Source organism: Lampris incognitus, chromosome 21 (genome assembly GCF_029633865.1).
Source record: "Lampris incognitus isolate fLamInc1 chromosome 21, fLamInc1.hap2, whole genome shotgun sequence".
Taxonomy (NCBI): Eukaryota; Metazoa; Chordata; class Actinopteri; order Lampriformes; family Lampridae; genus Lampris; species Lampris incognitus.
Window position 1 is genome coordinate 24,889,890 of NC_079231.1, and position 18,235 is coordinate 24,908,124.

Here is an 18,235-nt window from a genome sequence, read left to right on the forward strand (position 1 = left end):
CTGAATGTGTAAATCAGGAAGCGACGATATAAGTTTCTTTATAAAATCTACATCATCCCAATTTGGGGCATACACAGAGACAAGAACAACTAGGGTTTGATAAAGGGAGCACTTACTGTAATATATTGCCTGTTAAAGTCACAGATGATATTAGAGGGGATAAAATTTACTTTTTTATTAATCAAGATGGCTGCACCTCTCGTTTTAAGGCTAAATGTAGAGTGAAAAATATGACCTATCCATGGCCTGCTAAGTCGTTGGTGGTCTATTGTATGCAAGTGTGTTTCTTGTAAGAATGGGATGTCTTTGCTTAAGTGTTTCAGGTGAGAAAATACTCTAGCACGCTTCACAGGTCCATTCAGGCCCCCTACGTTCCACGAGATAACTTTGATGGAGCCTCTCACTCTCAGCAAACTGCTTGGGTTATTTGTCATAACAATCTCTGAAAATCAAATGATAATGGGATATAGCGATTTGGTTCAGTTGAAAAGTTGTTGTGTGAACCCAGTAAGGTACTGCAGCAAGAAGAGTGACAGACACACGCTGACCCAAATGCAAAAGCAGGTAATGGAAAGAAAAAAGCAACAACAAAAAAAAGCAAAATGAAAACACAACCCCCCATACCAGTCCCCCCCCCCCTTGTACCTGTGCTCATCTTCCTATGATGAGCTGCAGATAAAACGTTTTATTAACCTCCAGAATAACTAAATGAAAGCACTATCCTTCTTATCCCTCTATCCTTAAAACAGAGAGCACTACCGAGCTTGCATATGTACTGTAAACACACACCGACAGATTTACAACTAAAACCGGAGCAGAGCAGAATAGCACAAGAATGCCAGAAAAAAAACAACCTAGTATATGTATATGTGTGTACACACATATATACACACACACACACACACACACGTATGCATAGATACACACACACACACACACACACACACACACTCCACACCATTACATTGAAGTGTCAAAACCATTTAAGAAGCAGCTTGTGATTCTGAGATGACTGCAGATTGAAAAAAGAAAAGTCCGACGTAGTCTACTATATTCAGTGACTGACGTAGTTGTCTGAAGAGACTCCGCTTTTCATGTACTGGGCTTAAGGGAGCCGGTATTATGGCAAGCACAGCAGTGGTGAAAAAGTCCAATCGTAGTATCCGCAATTAACGTTTAGTTCAAACGTCCATATTCTGATGGTAGAGGTCCGCAATCCAAAATCAAAGGTTAGTGTTATAACGAGGAACTTTCGTCAGGTTGAAATAATCAAGTTCCAAAAAAGGGCTGAGGCGTACCGTCGCTAAATCAGCTGCCCACCGTGACGTCTGTAATTATTTAATTATTTACATAACTGATGCTTGTCCCGGACCCAACAGGAAAGCCTCAGCAGTACGTATTATTCAGATACGTTCACCAGGTGTTGATTGTAGAGCGTTTCAGCCTCTTCTGCAGCGTGAAACTTGTGCTCCACGCCCTGGTGTGTTAGTGAAAGTACAGCTGGATGGCAGAGGATGAACTTCATATCTCTTGTAGAGTTTGGACTTGATTGTGAGGAATGTAGTGCGCTTCTTGGCCAGCTCGGTGCTCATGTCTGGAAAAATAAAGATCCGTTGACCCTGATATACAAGTTGACCTCGTTTTCTCGATAGGGCGAATACCTGGGCCCTCTGTTTGTAGTGTAGAAAGCGAACGATCATGGGTCGGGGCCATTCTCCTTCCCCTGGGTTCGCTCTCAATGTGTGGTGTGCCACTTCAAGCTCTGGTGGTGAGGTGAACGATTCGTCTTGCAATGTCAGCGAAACATTTAAATCTGTGGTCGAACGTCCCTGGAAACCTTCGGGTAGTCCAACTACTCTGATGTTGTTCTGACGAAAGAGATGTTCAAGGTCTTCTGTATTGTCCGTTTTAAGTTTGGAGTTGTTTCAGCTGTATTTCAATGCCTGCAGTACCCATTGCACGAGAGCCAAAATCCTCCACCTTGATTCACATTTAAGGTCATTTGAATAGGAGACACTGAAGCTTGTATTTTGGCAGAAATCGCTGCTCTATTCTTCTCCAGTTCAGCGATGGTTAAAGTGGAGTTGGCTACTTCAGGAGCGGTAGACATTGTTAGCTTAGACTCTGGTCTGGAGGCACGGTAGGGTCCGTGGTCGTAGTTTTTCCTCTCTGGGCACCGGTCTTATTTTTGACAAACACTATGAGATTTATATTGTAGCCCGTTCCAGCAACACTGAGTACATTCGAGGTTTACTGATGATGTGAATAGTAAGGATTTAAGAAATCGCTCAGGAGCTGCTCTCTGTGCGCCTGCTTCACTCGGTCGCCATACATGGTTTTTAAGTTCCTTGATAAATGAGACCTAATGACTGTTAATTTCTCACCAGTTTGATGATGACACATCATGTCAACCATCATCTTTAGTCAATCAATCAAGTTGCATTTTGTATAGTGCTTTTCTAGATGCAACAGCCACTCAAAGCATCCCAGCAGGATGTGAATGAATGGATGTCACACACTGCTGTGTGGATGGACTTTGCATTGAAACAGTTGAATGTGATCTGCTTTGTTCTCATGAATAGACTAAACACACACTTACACTTCCTCAGGCCTGGTTTCAGCCTGCACACTCCAGCATGGTCCAGCCTAGGGGTGGAGGAGAAACACAGTCACACCAGCACATCCTCCATTTAATAAATCTCCATCCAATATCAGTCCTGTCCACTGTTACAGAAGAACCAGTCTGATCCAGCATCAGATTTGGAGGAGACATCCTTGTAGAAGACATGATGAGTGAGGGTCATCCAGCCTGTCCATACCTGAGAGAGTCCAGTTTCCAGTGTGGATCCTCCAGTCCAGCAGAGAGCAGCTTCCCTCCTAAGTCTCCTGGCTGGTTGTAGCTCAGGTCCAGCTCTCTCAGATGGGAGGGGTTGGAGCTCAGAGCTGAGAGCAGAGAAGAAACACCTTCCTCTGAGACCAGACAGCCCGACAACCTGAACACACACACACACATACAAACACACACACACACACACACACACACGTTACTTTCTTTTAGCTGTTGATGTGTAAGAGTGTCTCATGAAACATGTTCAACATAATCAGGGCTCCTGAATAAGTTTCAGCTTCACTAAACCAAACAATAATAATCATTACATTTATATAGGGCTTTATCTGGACACCCAGAGCCCCTCACAGAGAAGGGGGGACTGACATCAACCACCACCAATGTGTAGCACCACCTGGATGATACACGGCAGCCATTTTGCACCAGAACACTCACCACACACCAGCTTGAGGTGGAGAGGGAGGAATCATTGAGCCAGTCATACTGGGGGGATGATTAGGTGGCCTGATGGAGAGAGCCAGGTTGGGAAATTTGCAAGGACACTGGGGGACCCCTACTCTTTGTGATAAGTGCCATGGGATCTTTAATGACCACAGTGAGTCAGGACCTCGGTTTTAACATCTCATCAGAAGGACGGCATTTCCTACACCACTGTCCCCGTCACTGCACCAGGGGATTGGCTTTTTGTGTTGCTTTTTTTTTTGTGATCAGGACCAGAGGGAAGACTGCCCCCTGCTGGCCCAGCAACACCAAATCCAGCAGCAATTCAGTTTTCCCAGGTCTCCCATCCAAATACTAGCCAAGCCCACACCTGCTTAGCTTCTGTCATTTGGCAGAGCCAGGGTACATGTTGGTATGGCTGCCAGCAAACCAACCCAATCTGAGTTAACTGGTATCACCACGGTGGTCAACATCTTTCTCTGTCAACTCAGGTCACATGATCAGACTAGGGTGCATATTGGTATGCAAACATTTCATTGATATTCTTTACAGTAGCTGCAATCGTAGTTGTATGAAGAGATCTTGGACACAAATCAAGACTAAATATAAAACATTATCCAATGTGGTAAGTATTCCCTGTCCTTATTCTGTCAGTGTTGTGAATGTAAGCACACTGTAGAACACATCAAGAATTTATATGATGTGTAGCAAACTGAACAAACATAAAAAAGTGAACTAAACAGGGCAGGAGGGTGTCCATCTCTGCCAGAAGATCCTCCAGTGAAGAAGTTGTCCATCTCTAATAATGAGGGGTGGTCTAACATGGTTGGGGTCCAGAAAGGTGTGTGTTCTGGCCCTGCTGCTGGCAGCTCCAAGCAAACCTCTTTGATAGCAGATAGTCTCTGTAAATGAGAGTTTATGCTTCACAGCTGTGATGTGAGTATATGTGGCTGAGGGTACTGACCATCTGCAGGTTTGAGGGAAATTCTGATGTTAACGGAGCCAAAACACACAGTCATGAAGCCCCACAGAGAGGTATCAAACCCAACAGTGAACCAGAACTCCATACCTTTATAGATCATGTGATGAATATACAGCATATAGATGATGTCATTAATACACTGTCATGTTTTCTTCTGAGGGGGAGTACAGTGATGAGGACACATTGTGTGCTCAGAGAGCTGCTGAGGTAAATGCATCCTTTTGCATTTGTCATAGTAGAGATGTGAGTGTGAATACACTGCTAGAGGAAGTGATGCCTCCGCCACTCCAACAGCATGTCTGTAATAGGAATATGAATTTCCTCTTGACCCCCGAACCTGTGGCCTCTACCTCCACATTTAAAAGACAGGCAAAAACACTACAACTTGAACCTCTACACAGGCTTACCACCTCACCTCACATTCATGTGTTTATACATCTCATCTTATCATCAGCTGCTCTCTGGGGTTGGGTTGCGGTGGCAGCAAGCTAAATAGGGCACTCCAGACTTCCCGTTCCCCAGCAACACCCTCCGGTACCTCCTTTTTCTTTTTTTCCTTTTTTAAAATATTTCAAAAACCCATCAAACTCTATAAAATCAAAGAGGATAAGAATTAAAAATTAAAAAACAGGGAGACAAGACAGAACACAGCGAGGTAACCTATAGGCTCTGACATGGCTTCTAGCCTACAGACCCCCCACCAAATCAAAGAAATCAAACAAAAATTACACATATACCTTTCACACTAGACTATTTAACTCCTTCTGGGGGATCCTAAGGCGTTCCCAGGCCAGATTGGACCTGTAGTCCTCCAGTGAGTTCTGGGTCTACCCCGGGGTCTCCTCCCAGTTGGATTTACTCGGAAAACCTCCAAAGGAAGGAGCCAGGAGGCATCCTAATCAGATGCCCGAACCACCTCAACTGGCTCCTTTCGATGCGAAGGAGCAGCGGCTCTACTCCGAGCTCCCTCTGGATGTCCGAGCTCCTCACCCTGTCTCTAAGGCTGAGCCCAGACACCCTACAGAGGAAACTCATTTCAGCCACTTGTATCCACGATCTCACCCTTTCGGTCACTACCCAAAGCTCATGACCATAGGTGAGGGTTGGAAAGAAGACTGACTGGTAAATTGAGAGCTTTGCCTTCTAGCTCAGCTCCCTCCTCACCACAATGTTCCGGTACAACATCCGCATTACTGCTGATGCTGCACCAATCCGCTTGTCGATATCCTGCTCCATCCTATCCTCTCTCGTGAAAAAGACCCTGAGATATTTGAATTCCTTCACTTGAGGCAAAAACTCATCCCCAACCCAGAGGAAGCAATCTACCATTTTCCAGTAGAGAACCATGGCCTCAGACTTGAAGGTGCTGACTCACACTCAGTTGCAAACTGCCCCAGTGTGCGCTGGAGATCACGTTCTGATGAAGCCAACAAAACCACATCATCTGCGAAGAGCAGATACAATTCTGAGGTTCCCAAAATGGACACACTCCTCACCTTGGCTGCGCCTTCAGATCCTGTCCATGAATATAACAAACAGAATCGGAGACAAGGGACAACCTTGGCGGAGTCCGACACTCACCGAAAAGTGTTTGACTTTGTGCCGAGAATGCAGACACAGCTCTCACTTTGGTTATACAAGGACTGAATGGCTTGTAGCAACTGCCCCGGTACCCCGTACTCCCGCAGTACCCCCAAAAGATTGCCCTGGGGTACGGTACATGGTCATAAGCCTTCTCCATGTCAACAAAAAGCATGTAGACTGGCTGGTCAAACCCAGATGCCTCCCTCAACACTTCCGCAAGGGTAAAGACTTGGTTCATTGTTCCATGGCCAGTACAAAATTTGCATTGTGCCTCCTGGATCCGGGGTTCGACAATCAGTCGGAGCTTCCTTTCCAGCACCTTAGAGTAGACTTTCCCTGGGAGGCTGAGCAATGTGATGCCCCGATAATTGGAGCACACCCTCTGGTCCCCTTTTTTCAATATGGGAACCATCACCTTCGTCTGCCACTCCACAGGTACTGTCCCCAACCTCCATGTGACACTGAAGAGGCGTGTCAGCCAAGACAGCCCAACAACGTCCAGAGCCTTGAGCATCTCAGGGCGACTCTCATCCACACCTGGCACTCTGCCACTGAGGAGCTTCTTAACTACTTCAGAGACCTCTGCCAGGGATATGGGTGGGGCTTACCCTGAGTCTTCAGAATCTACCTCCTCCACTGAGGACGTGTTAGCCGGGTTCAGGAGCTCCTCAAACTGTTCTTTCCACCGCCCGACAACATCCCCAGTCCGGGTCAGCAGTTCCCCTCCCCGGCTGAACACAGCCTCAGTCAGGCCCTGCTTCCCCTTCCTGAGTCACCAGATGGTTTGCCAGAACTTCCTTAAGGCCAACCGAAAGTCCTCCTCCATCGCCTTGCTGAACTCCTCCCACAACTAAGTTTTTGCTTCCATGACCACCGACGCCACAGCCCTTCTGGCCTCCCGGTACCTGTCTACTGCTTCAGGAGACCCCTGGGCCAACCAAGCCTGAACGGCCACCTTCTTCAGCCTGGCGACTTCCCTCACCACCGGTGTCCACCAGCGTCTTAGGTTGCCACCTTGACAGGCACTGATGACCTTATGACCACAGCTCCTACCTGCCACATCTGCAATAAAGGCTTTGAACATGGCCCATTCAGACTCCATGTCCCCAGCCTCCCTCGGGTTACATGAGAATTTCTTCCGGAGGTGGAAGTTGAAGACCTCATGGACAGGGGCCTCCGCCAGACATTCCAGGTTCACCCTCACTACACGTTAGGGTTTGCCAGACGTGTAGTGTTTATACATGCACATTAATATTTAAGGGGTGTTTGATACACTATAATATAATCTTAACCAGTGCAGTATTTTTTCAGGTGAAAACAGTTACACTGCAAACTGAAACAAGAAAAATTATAAATATATAGTTGGAATATGGTAAGAAAGAAGGCCTTGCTATGCCTGTTAGACTATTTCATTTTTTTCTCTGAAAACAAGACTATATTGATTTGTAATGCATTGACATGACCTCTTTGCTTTCGTATGCGCTCAAGGAAAGCAGTTGAAAGGTTTGCAATTCGTCCAATGAGAGAAAAGGCCACCCAGGTTAGGATGTAGTAAAGTGGACATAAATGGGGATTGCAGTGGTCCTGTGTTGAAAAGGTTTAGGAATACTGACCTGAGAGTTTCCAGTCTACATTGTGGACTCCCCAGTCCAGCAGAGAGCAGGTTCATTCCTGAATCTTGCAGATCATTGTTACTCAGGTCCAGCTCTCTCACACTAGAGGAGTTGGAGCTGAGAACCGAGGACACAACTTCACAACTTCTCTCTGACAGATTACAGGACCTCAACCTGAATGGACGGACACACACACACACACACACACACACACACACACACAATTCTATAATGTTTTAATACTTTTGATTTTACTACTTGTCATCATTACAAGTTTGGATAATAGTACTTTATGATAACACTCATCTGAACACAGAGATTACAAATGGTACTACTACAAGAGTACTACGATTGCTGCCACTTTTATTACTTGTCCCACTACAACTGGGAATAGTACTAGCACTACTACTACTACTACTACTACTAGTAGTAGTACTAGTCAAGTCAATTTTATTTGTATAGCCCAATATCACAAATTACAAATGGGTGGGCTTAACGGCAACACAACATCCTGTCCTTAGACCCTCTCATCGGATAAGGAACAACTCCCTAAAAAAAAAAACCTTTAACAGGGAGAAAAACCAGGAAGAAACCTCAGGGAGAGCAACAGAGGAGGATCTCTCTCCCAAGACAGACAATGTGCAATGGATGTTGTGTTTACACAGTTTACACAATACAACATTGAAAGAGGATGAACAGAATTATAATGGACTTATTAAATTTATGAAGAATATGATGTGCAGGATGCCAAGCAGTGTCCAGACGCCACCGGAACAGTCCAGGACCCAATCCACGCGACCAGCATCATGTAAAAAAAATAAAATTATATGGATTTATAAGATGTATAAAAAGAAAATGTGATGAGGGGAATGCCAGGCAGTGTCCAAGTGAAGACCACCATCACCATGGAGACCTGGGAGGAGGACTGACTGCACGTGCACACAAGGGAGACTCGCATGACACCATTCACACACAAGAAGAGAAAGAAGAAGACATCATTCAGAGAGAGAGAGAGAAAAGACATGTGAGAGAAGACAACAGTTTGCAATAGTCGGTCATAATCACTCAAGTCTTCAATTAGTCATAATCTATACTCTATAATCTCGTCGGCAGAGCAGTGGTTGGTAAATTCATTGAGACAGAAAACCGACCTGCCATGCAGTACAGGCTGTGAAGTATTCAACTTAAAGGCAACTAGTAGTAGTACTATTACTGTCTCTACTACTACTACTACTACTACTACTACTGTTGCTACTTCCACTGTAACTGCTGCTACTAGTACAATGATTACTGCTGCCTACTACGACTATTACAACTACTGGTACTACTGTTACTACTTTGTGTGTGTTTTATATGAAGTGAAAGTACAGAAATAAAAAGAAGGTCACAATAAAACAGATCAATCGTTTACAAACACTAAAAATAATTTACAGGTCCGGTGGGACAGTAGAGCAGCACAAAGCCTTGAGCTGCGGACGCCCTCATGCCAACACATTAAATTCCGCCAGAACTCGAGAAGTAACCTAAGGAGGACCTAAGACCCTTGACAATGAGCGGAGTCTCAACGAAACCAAAGACCAAAAGAAACCCAGGCAACCAAGGTAAAGAAACAAAGCGCTCGGCCAACGAGAAAAGCATGCTATCGTCTGATGCTGACGATGCTACGGCGTCATTTCAAACTAGCCCGGATTACATTAGCAAGCAGATTCAAGCCTTGCGAAATGACCGAAAACAGACCTGAAATCGGTCAAGGACAAAATCACAGCCCAAATGAGAAACGAACTGAAAAATTTCAAAGAAGACATTGATCACAAATTCTCAGAAATAACTACTGAGATAGGAGAGCAGAGTGAGAAAGTGGACGCTGCCTTAACTCGCATGGAAGAAGTCGAGACGTCGAACACCGAAGCGAACTGTGCACTGCAGGAATTAATGACGGAGCAGAAAGCTGTGATGGACCAACTAGACGATTTGGAAGCAATGTCCAGAAGAGTAATGTACTGATATATGTAGGGGTTAAATTGGGCCGGATCTCTCCGGATCTGAGATCCGGCACCTAGGATCAAAATTGGAACCAAGCAGATCTCAGATCCGGCACCTTAGATCGTCATAGAAATATACTGTAACGTGCATGGATAAGTAGACACGTTGGCCGCTGGCCGACGCGCCTGACCCTTTAGTCGAGTGGTTAGCGATGTCTCCTGCGGTGCGGGCGATACGGGTTCGCGTCTCGGCCCCGGCAGTTCCTGTGGTTGCGTTGTCCCCCGAATTCGCTATATTGGTGTCAGAAATGGGATGGGGAGACCGTAAGGCCATCGGAAGTGTATGCGCCCAGAGGCGTGAAGGAGCTGATATGCTTAAGCGCGGGGACGCGCTTCCCGAAGGAGGGGGGTAGTGTAACGTGCATGGATAAGTAGACACGCTGGCCGACGGGTCGGACCCTTTAGTCGAGCGGTTAGCGATGTCTCCTGCGGTGCGGGCGATACGGGTTCGTGTCTCGGCCGCGGCAGTTCCTGTGGTTGCCCCCCCCCCCCGAATTCGCTACAATACTGTAATTGTTAATTTAAAAAGAATATTGATCACCTCATAATAAGTCTAAAGTAATGTTGTTGGTTGGGCTATACCCAGCGCCGTATAGAGAGTGCTCTGGTGTTGATGAATACGAGCCACACTGACATCTGCAGTGCAAACTCAAGCTGCTGCATCATCATTGGTTCGTTGTGTCTCGTGTCAGCGCGCGATCTGGAGACGTCAAAAAACAAGCGTGCCAGTGTGCTCAGAATCCAGAAGCGAGCAGCAGAGTAGAGCAGATGACCGTGCACTGAGTGAGGTAAATGATAGGTTATTTAACTTGCGAGCTAGATCTAGCACCCAGACAGTTCAATACTATAGCAAAAAATGTGTCTGTACACTAATAGCAAGCAAAAATAGCTGTCTTCTGGGGAGTGTAATATCGTTTTGTAATGACGAGACATACAGCTAGCTTGCAGTTCAACATGTGTCCGTTTACTGAATGCACGACAGTGTACACTTTACATCCTACGTCATAGCTACGGAAGCCCAACAGGTACATCACATGGAGCAATACATAAAGGGATTTGTGGGCAGTGTCGTGTGATGGTGTGGAGAGAAAAATATAACCTTAGCCAGGCAGCTAACATGATCTATTCTTGCTAGCGGGCACTCGACTGAGTGAGGAAAGTTAGCAAAATAAATGTATGGTAGTTAGCTGCAGCTAACTTTAGCCAGCTGTCTAGCTGATTCAAAAAGGTATATTGGGAGCAAAATGGATTTGTCTGGAGAGGAAAACAGCTAGCTAGCTAGTTAGCTACACAGAAAGCTAAGTTAGCTTTTATTTGAAACCACATTCTTTTTGTTACCGCTCTAATTTACCCGCGCAGTTCAGCGAGGGAGGAGGGGATAATAAAAACAGTTGACAGTCAGATTCACATACTAAGTAAGAGAAAACTTTAATAGTGTAAACTAGTAATAAGATACGTTAGTCCCTAGCTAACGGGTCTGACCCTTTAACCGAGCGGTTAGTGATGTCGCCTTGTGGTGCAGTACACCCCGTATCGAATCCCGCACCGGGCAAGAAAATAACCGGTTACAATAGCTTCCAGTTACAGCAGTGAAATAGAAGTTTTTTTTACTATCAGTGCGAAATCTGTTTTGATTTATATTGGCGCCGTGCCCCTCCAACTAGGGATCCCCCACCTCAGAAATCCCAATTTAACCACTGGATATATGGCATACAGGAGGACGCCGAGTCAAAGAACGACTCGGTTGCACTGTTTATGGAAAAACGGCTCCATGAGGAACTCACAATAAACACGGACCTCCAGATACGATGCACCCACAGAGCTTGCACCGAACCCTAAAGCAGGACAGCCTCCTTACTTGTCCTCGACTTTCAGCAATTTACTGTGAAGGAGATGGTATTGAAAAAAAGCATGGGAGAAGAAAACGGTTAAACTCAGTGGAAATAGGATTTACATTTACCATGATTACTCTGCAAGGACGCTGTGACAACATAAAGCGTAGACAAACATTAAGAAGATCCTTAAGGGTGAAGCCATACACTTCCAGATGCCCCTCAATAATATGCGCATACACTAGGATAACGGAGTAAAAACTTATAGTAGTGCAGAAGAGGCAGCCAGCAACATACATCAACAAGACCCCAAGATATATGAACTCCTTCACTTGAGGCAAAAACTCATCCCCAACCCGGAGGGAGCAATCCACCATTTTTGTTACGTTTCACGAATGAAGACCAGAAGCCAATGTAGCGAAACCCAAAAGGACAGACAGACAACAGAGCACCGGGATAACCCGAAGGGTGATTTACTATAGGGAAGAAAAACAAACAAAACTGCCACAGGGGAAAATTACAGGTGAGTCTCAGGTGGGCGTTGTTGAGATGATGTGCGCCTGGCTACCAAAGTCCGAGTCCGTAGAGCAAGGGGTTGTCCGAGGAAGTCCGGGTCTGAGATCCAGGTAGTCAAGTCCGAATAGGAGGGGTCCAGGTAGAGAGACACGGAGGGAAATCACTGGAGAGGTCCGGGGGGAAAACGTGAAGGTGGCTGGGGGCGAGGAGCGAGGGAGACGCGGCCAAAGTCCGAGTCCGTAGAGCAAGGGGTTGTCCAAGGAAGTCAAGTCCGAACAGGAGGGGTCCAGGTAGAGACATGGATGGAGATCGCTGGAGAGGTCCGGGGGGAAAACGTGAAGGTCGCTGGGGGCGAGGAGCGAGGGGGACGCGGGGAGCCGTGGATGTTGCGGAGGGAGAGTCCTGGGAGGGGAAAAAAGAGAGACACGAATATAGACACTGGGAATAAACGGAATAGCAAGAGGGCAAGGAACGCTGGATGGCTTGTCAGAGCTTTACCACAGGGTTCAGTACGTCGAAGCACGGAGAGACGTTCTGGCAGGCTTCTTGTAGAGAGCTGCCCGATTGCCGCAGGTGTGCCTGATGAATGATGGCAAACACCTGGTGCAGCGCAGCGCTCGTCTCCTCAGAGCGCGAGCCGAGAGCTCGGATGTTTCCGGCACGTCCGAGCTGGGGGAGTGGCTTGAACGCGCCGGGGAGGCAGCTCGGGGCGGTGTAACCGCAACAATTTTTCCGGTAAAGACCATGGTCTCAGACTTGGAGGTGCAGACTCTCATCCCGGCCATTTCACACTCAGCTGCAAACTGCCCCAGTGCACGCTGGAGGTCGCGTTCTGATGAAGCCAACAAAGCCACATCATCTGCGAAGAGCAGAGATGCAATTCTGAGGTTCCCAAAACAGACACACTCCTCACCTTGGCTACGCCTTGAGATCCTGTCCAGGAATATCACAAACAGAATTGGAGACAAGGGACAACCTTGGCGGAGTCCAACACCCACTGAAAACGTGTTTGACTTTGTGCCGAGAATGCGGACACAGCTCTCACTTTGGTTATATTGGACCGAATAGCTTGTAGCAACTGCCCCGGAGCCCCATACTCACACAGTACCCCCTACAGAGTGCCCCTGGGTACACGATCGTAAGCCATCCACAAAACACGTGTAGACTGGCTGGTCAAACTCCCATGCCCCCCTCAGCACTTTTGCAAGGGTAAAGAGTTGGTATGATGGAAATTATAAAAATGAGTTGGTCAGGAGCCTTGGTTGTCAATAAGTCATTTAGAAAAACATTTATTTAGAAAAGCAAGACAAAACAGACTTTGCGCGCAAAGGGACAGTTTACAAAGAGTAACCCGTCACGGAAGAACAGCCAGAAGAGAATGGTGAAGAAGAAAGAGAAGCGTTGGCCCTGCTAAGCATTTCTATAGGCTTAGAACAAAGGATCTATTCAACAAAGGGCATAGGTGTGAGAATGTGAGTCCCTGGGCAAATGGTCTGGGGGCTTCAGCACAATCTGAATGGCTAAGTGTAAATCTCCGGATCTTCTGGGCGCAATCTGGCCAGGGATCGATAAGACAAAAGACTTTGTTGTGTTCAAAGGGGGTTATGTTAAGACAAAGGCTTTTGTTCCGTTCAAGTGGAGTATATTGATAACTAAATTTTTCCATCACATTGGTCCATTGTTCCACGGCCAGGATGGAATCGCATTGTTCCTCCTGGATCTGAGGTTGGAGCCTCCTTTCCAGCACCCTAGAGTAGACTTTCCCAGGGAGGCTGAGCAATGTGATGCCCCGATAAATGGAGCAAACCCCCGGTCCCCCTTTTTAAATATAGGAACCACCACCCTAGTCTGCCACTCCACAGGTACTGTCCCTTACCTCCACACGACACTGAAGAGGTGTGTCAACCAAGACAGCCTGACAACGTCCAGAGCCTTCAACATCTCAGGGCGAATCTCATCCACACCCGGTGCCTCGCCATCGAGGAGCTTCTTTACTACCTCAGAGACCTCTGCCAGGGATATGGGTGGGGCTTCCCCTGAGTCTTCAGACTCCACCTCCTCCACTGAGGACGTGTTAGCCGGGTTCAGGAGCTCCTCAAAGTGTTCTTTCCACCAGTCCACAACATCCCCAGTCCAGGTCAACAGTTCCCCTCCCTGGCTGAACACAGCCTGAGTCAAGCCCTGCTTCCCCTTCCTGAGTTGCCAGATGGTTTGCCAGAACTTCCTTGAGGCCAACCAAAAGTCCTTCTCCATAGCCTCGCTGAACTCCTCCTACACCCAAGTTTTTGCTTCCTGTGACCGCCGATGCCACAGCCCTTCTGGCCTCCCGGTACCTGTCTACTGCTTCAGGAGACCCCTGGGCCAACCAAGCCCGAAAGACCTACTTCTTCAGCCTGACGGCTTCCCTCACCACCAGTGTCCACCAATGGGTTCTTAGGTTGCCGCCTTGACAGGCACCAATGACCTTATGACTACAGCTCCTGCCTGCTGCATCTGCAATAGAGGCTTTGAACATGGCCCACTCAGACTCCATGTCCCCAGCCTCCCTCAGGATACACGAGAACTTCTCACCACCAGGTGGCGGTCAGTTGACAGCTCCGCTCCTCTCTTCACCTCGAGTGTCAAAAACATACAGCCGCAGATCTGATGATACAACCGCAAAGTCTATCATCGATCTTCGGCCTACGGTGTTGTGGTACCAAGTACACTTATGAACTACCTTATGTTCGAAAATGGTGTTTGTTATGGCCAATCCATGACTTGCACAGAAGTCCAATAACAAGGCACTGCTCAGGTTCAGATCGGGGAGGCCGTTCCTCTCAATCAATCATGCCCCTCCAGGTTTCTCCATTGTTGCTCACCTGAGCGTTGAAGTCCTCCAGCAGAACTGTAGAGTCTCAAGGCGGAGCCGTATACAGGACACCACCCAGAGACTCCAAGAAGGCCGGATACTCCAAACTGCTGTTCGGTGCATAAGCACACACAACAGTCACAGCCTTCCCCCCAGCAACTCACAGTTGTATAGAGGCAACCCTGTCATTCCCCAGGGAGAACTCCAACATGGCGGCGCCCAACTGGGGACTTATGAGTATCACCACACCTGCCCAGCGCCTGTCACCTTGGCCAACTCCGGAAAAGTAATAGTGCAGCCCCTCTCCAGGAATTTGGTACCAGAGCCCATGCTATATGTGGAGGTGAACCCAACTATATCTAGTTGGTACCACCTCCCGCACCAGCTCAGGCTCCTTCCCTGTCAGAGAGGTGACATTCCATATCCCAAGGACCATTCGGTGATGCCGGAAATTGGCAGGCCCCAGTTCCTGCCTTTGCCTGCCGCCCAGCCTGCATTGCACCCTACCCCAATGCTTATCCCCGTGTTTGGTGGCTCCACGGGGTGGTGGCTTCATGTTGTTTTTGCGGGCTGGCCAAGGCCTGGCCATCAGATGCTCGCCAGTGAGCTCCCTTCCCAGGTCTGGCTCCAGGAGGGGGCCCCGGTTTCCCTTTTCCGGGCAAGGTGCTGTAACTCTGCTGGTGTAATTTCCAAATTAAAGAGATGAGAAAGAAAATTAATGATTTTCTCCAACAGGAATTAGAGATAACAGCAAGATACTTAAAACAAAATTACTATGAATCAGGCCCTAAACTCGCCAAATTACTGGCGAGATGATTACGGAAACAACAGACAGAAACCAAGATCCATAAAATGCATGACCCAAAAACAAATCAACTTAAATATGAATCAAAAGAAATTGAAAACATTTTTAAAGACTACTACAAAGAACGCTATAGCCAATCATCAGTCCCTAATCAAAATGACACTAAAGCATTCCTTGACTCCCTGGACCTACCATCTATAGGTACAGAGCAAAATGAGCACATAACAATAGAGATAACTATAGATGAAATCCAGAAAGCAATGGGAAAACTGAAAACAAACAAGGCACCGGGTAGTGATGAATATCCATTGGAGTGGTACAAGATGTTTGAAAAAGAACTGGCACCTCTACTCCACACTACTTTTAACTGGATTATGACCAAAGATACTATCCCGTCCTCATGGAAGGAAGCAATAATCACAGTACTACCCAAACCACTAAAGGATAAGGAATATCGCCAGAACTATAGGCCAATATCAATTTTAAATGTTGATTACAAACTCTACACCCCTATTATATTGGACAGGCTCAAATCATTTGTACCGGACTTAACAGACGAATATCAGACTGGCTTTGTTATGGGTAAACAAACACATGACAATATTAGAAGAACGCTACACATCATACATAGAATACATAGAAATAAGTTACCAGCAGCATTGATGAGCATAGACGCAGAAAAGGCATTTGACAGGGTCAACAGGGAATTTCTATACTTAACATTGGAAAAATTTGGCTTTAACAGAAAATCAATTAATTGCATTAATTCTATCTATAACAAACCCACAGCTAGAGTAAAAGTGAATGGATCTCTCAGATAGATTCATATAAGACAGAGGAACCAGATAAGGCTGCTGCCTTAGTCCGGTTTTATTCGCACTATACATTGAACCATTGGCCCAAATGATCAGACAGGACACTTCAATTACAGGAATAGAAATCAACAGTCGTAAACATGTAAAAAGTCTCTTCGTGGATGACGTTATGATCCACCTGAATTACCCAGTTAACATCTTTAGGCACCTAATGAAAATTTTGTAACAATTCGGTTCATATTCAGGTTCGAAATTAAATATACTTAAAACTCATGTTTAACTGCTCACCAAACCAAAAACTTAAAAGAATCTAAAATAAAGTGGGGAGCAAAATCACTTAATTGCACGGGAGTGAAAATACCAAAAAACCTAACAAAACTATATAAATGTAATTATGAACATATCGATGTCAGCATATGGAAAGATATTGACAGAGGGTCCACTTATCCATTGGCGTTAAATGACAGGATAAATCTGATGAAAATGAACATTTTACCATGTCTGTTATATTTGTTCCAATCCCTACCTGTGAATATACCACAAGTCCAATTTCTTAAAAGGGATAAGCTCATTTCAAGATTTATATGGGAAGGTAGAAGGCTTCGAGTACGTTATACCACTCTTTAGTTAACAAAAGGTAGAGGAAGGGGGGTCCTCCCTATAGTCCCCGGGTCCTATAGTCCCCGGGTCCTATGTTCCCCGCTTTGTATGAGACCGGGGAATATCGGACCTTTTTGTATACAGAGGGCCCTATATTCCCCACTTTTCCCCAAAAGGGTCCTATGTTCCCCGTTTTCTATGTGCAGGGGAACATAGGACCTTTCTTTATAAAATGGGTCCTATGTTCCCCTAGGGCACCCGGGGAACATAGGACCCTATTTATAAAGAAAGGTCCCATGTTTCCCGGTCAGCAGGTTTGACGCTGTTTGGCGCAAAAAGTGCATTTTCAATAATGCATTATTTAGGGCAGATTATTAAGAAGACAATGAATCATACGATTTCTATTTTTATATCACAAAAACGAATTCACAAAGTCCAGGTTGGCTCAAGTATGTGGAAACTTTCGACACTAAACCAATTTCAACTTATTAGGCTATAGCCTATATTTGGGCGCATAACCCACCCCGGTAGTTCTCTGATATTTATGCGTGAAATGTGTCACTTATCGAGGAAAATGCGCCTCGCCGAGTAGGTGAGCTGGCTCGTCTGTGTCTGAATGTAATATAGTAAGCCTGTGCTCCTTGGGCAATTGTACCCGGGCATAGCTCAGTCGGTAGAGCTCTCGCCTATGGATCGCAAGGTCGTGAGTTCGATCCCGGGTGCCGCCAACTCTGCGTATGAGTAGCACATTGTGCGAGAAGTGCTGGGAGCTGAGGATAGGTGTTGTGTTCCGTCCTCAGCAGTCCATCTCCCAGAGGTCTAGTGCATTGTACCAGGGATAGACTCCTGCGTAAGCTGGCTGATACCGACAATAGGCCAATTCCGACCCACTTCTTCTATGTTCCCTAGAAAGCCGTCGTTCCCATCATAACCACACCAGCTTATTGGGAAAAGCATCTGACAGATATTAGATAGAAACCATCTGCTCAGTAAGGTCCTTTAAGCATCATAATTGTAATGATAATAATAATAATAATAATAACATAATAATAATAATGATGATAATAGCCTAACAATAATAATGATGATGATGATGATGATAATAACAATATAGCCTTATATTAGTAATGCTAAAAATTGGATAATTGAAATATTTATAATTATAAAGTAGGCTAATATAGCATGGTAATAACAATAAAATAATAACAATATCTGCCTGGTCTCTTAAGATTCTAAGATGCTGTATGCTACAGAAATAACGGGACATAGGCCTAGGCTAATGAATACGCCTTTTTGACAAAATATG

At 46.0% G+C, this 18,235-nt stretch overlaps 1 protein-coding gene across 1 annotated transcript in view; it reads right to left on the reverse strand.

The window, feature by feature from the left end:
* The window catches only part of LOC130131690 (protein NLRC3-like), a 35,665-nt gene that overhangs the window by 9,190 nt on the left and 8,240 nt on the right, over positions 1 to 18,235 (reverse strand). The window contains exons 4-6 of the mRNA XM_056301473.1: positions 7,469 to 7,642; positions 2,820 to 2,993; positions 2,600 to 2,646 (exon numbers count right to left, since the gene is read on the reverse strand). Coding sequence (XP_056157448.1) covers positions 2,600 to 2,646; positions 2,820 to 2,993; positions 7,469 to 7,642 — 395 coding nt within the window. The remainder of the gene's footprint in view (positions 1 to 2,599; positions 2,647 to 2,819; positions 2,994 to 7,468; positions 7,643 to 18,235) is intronic.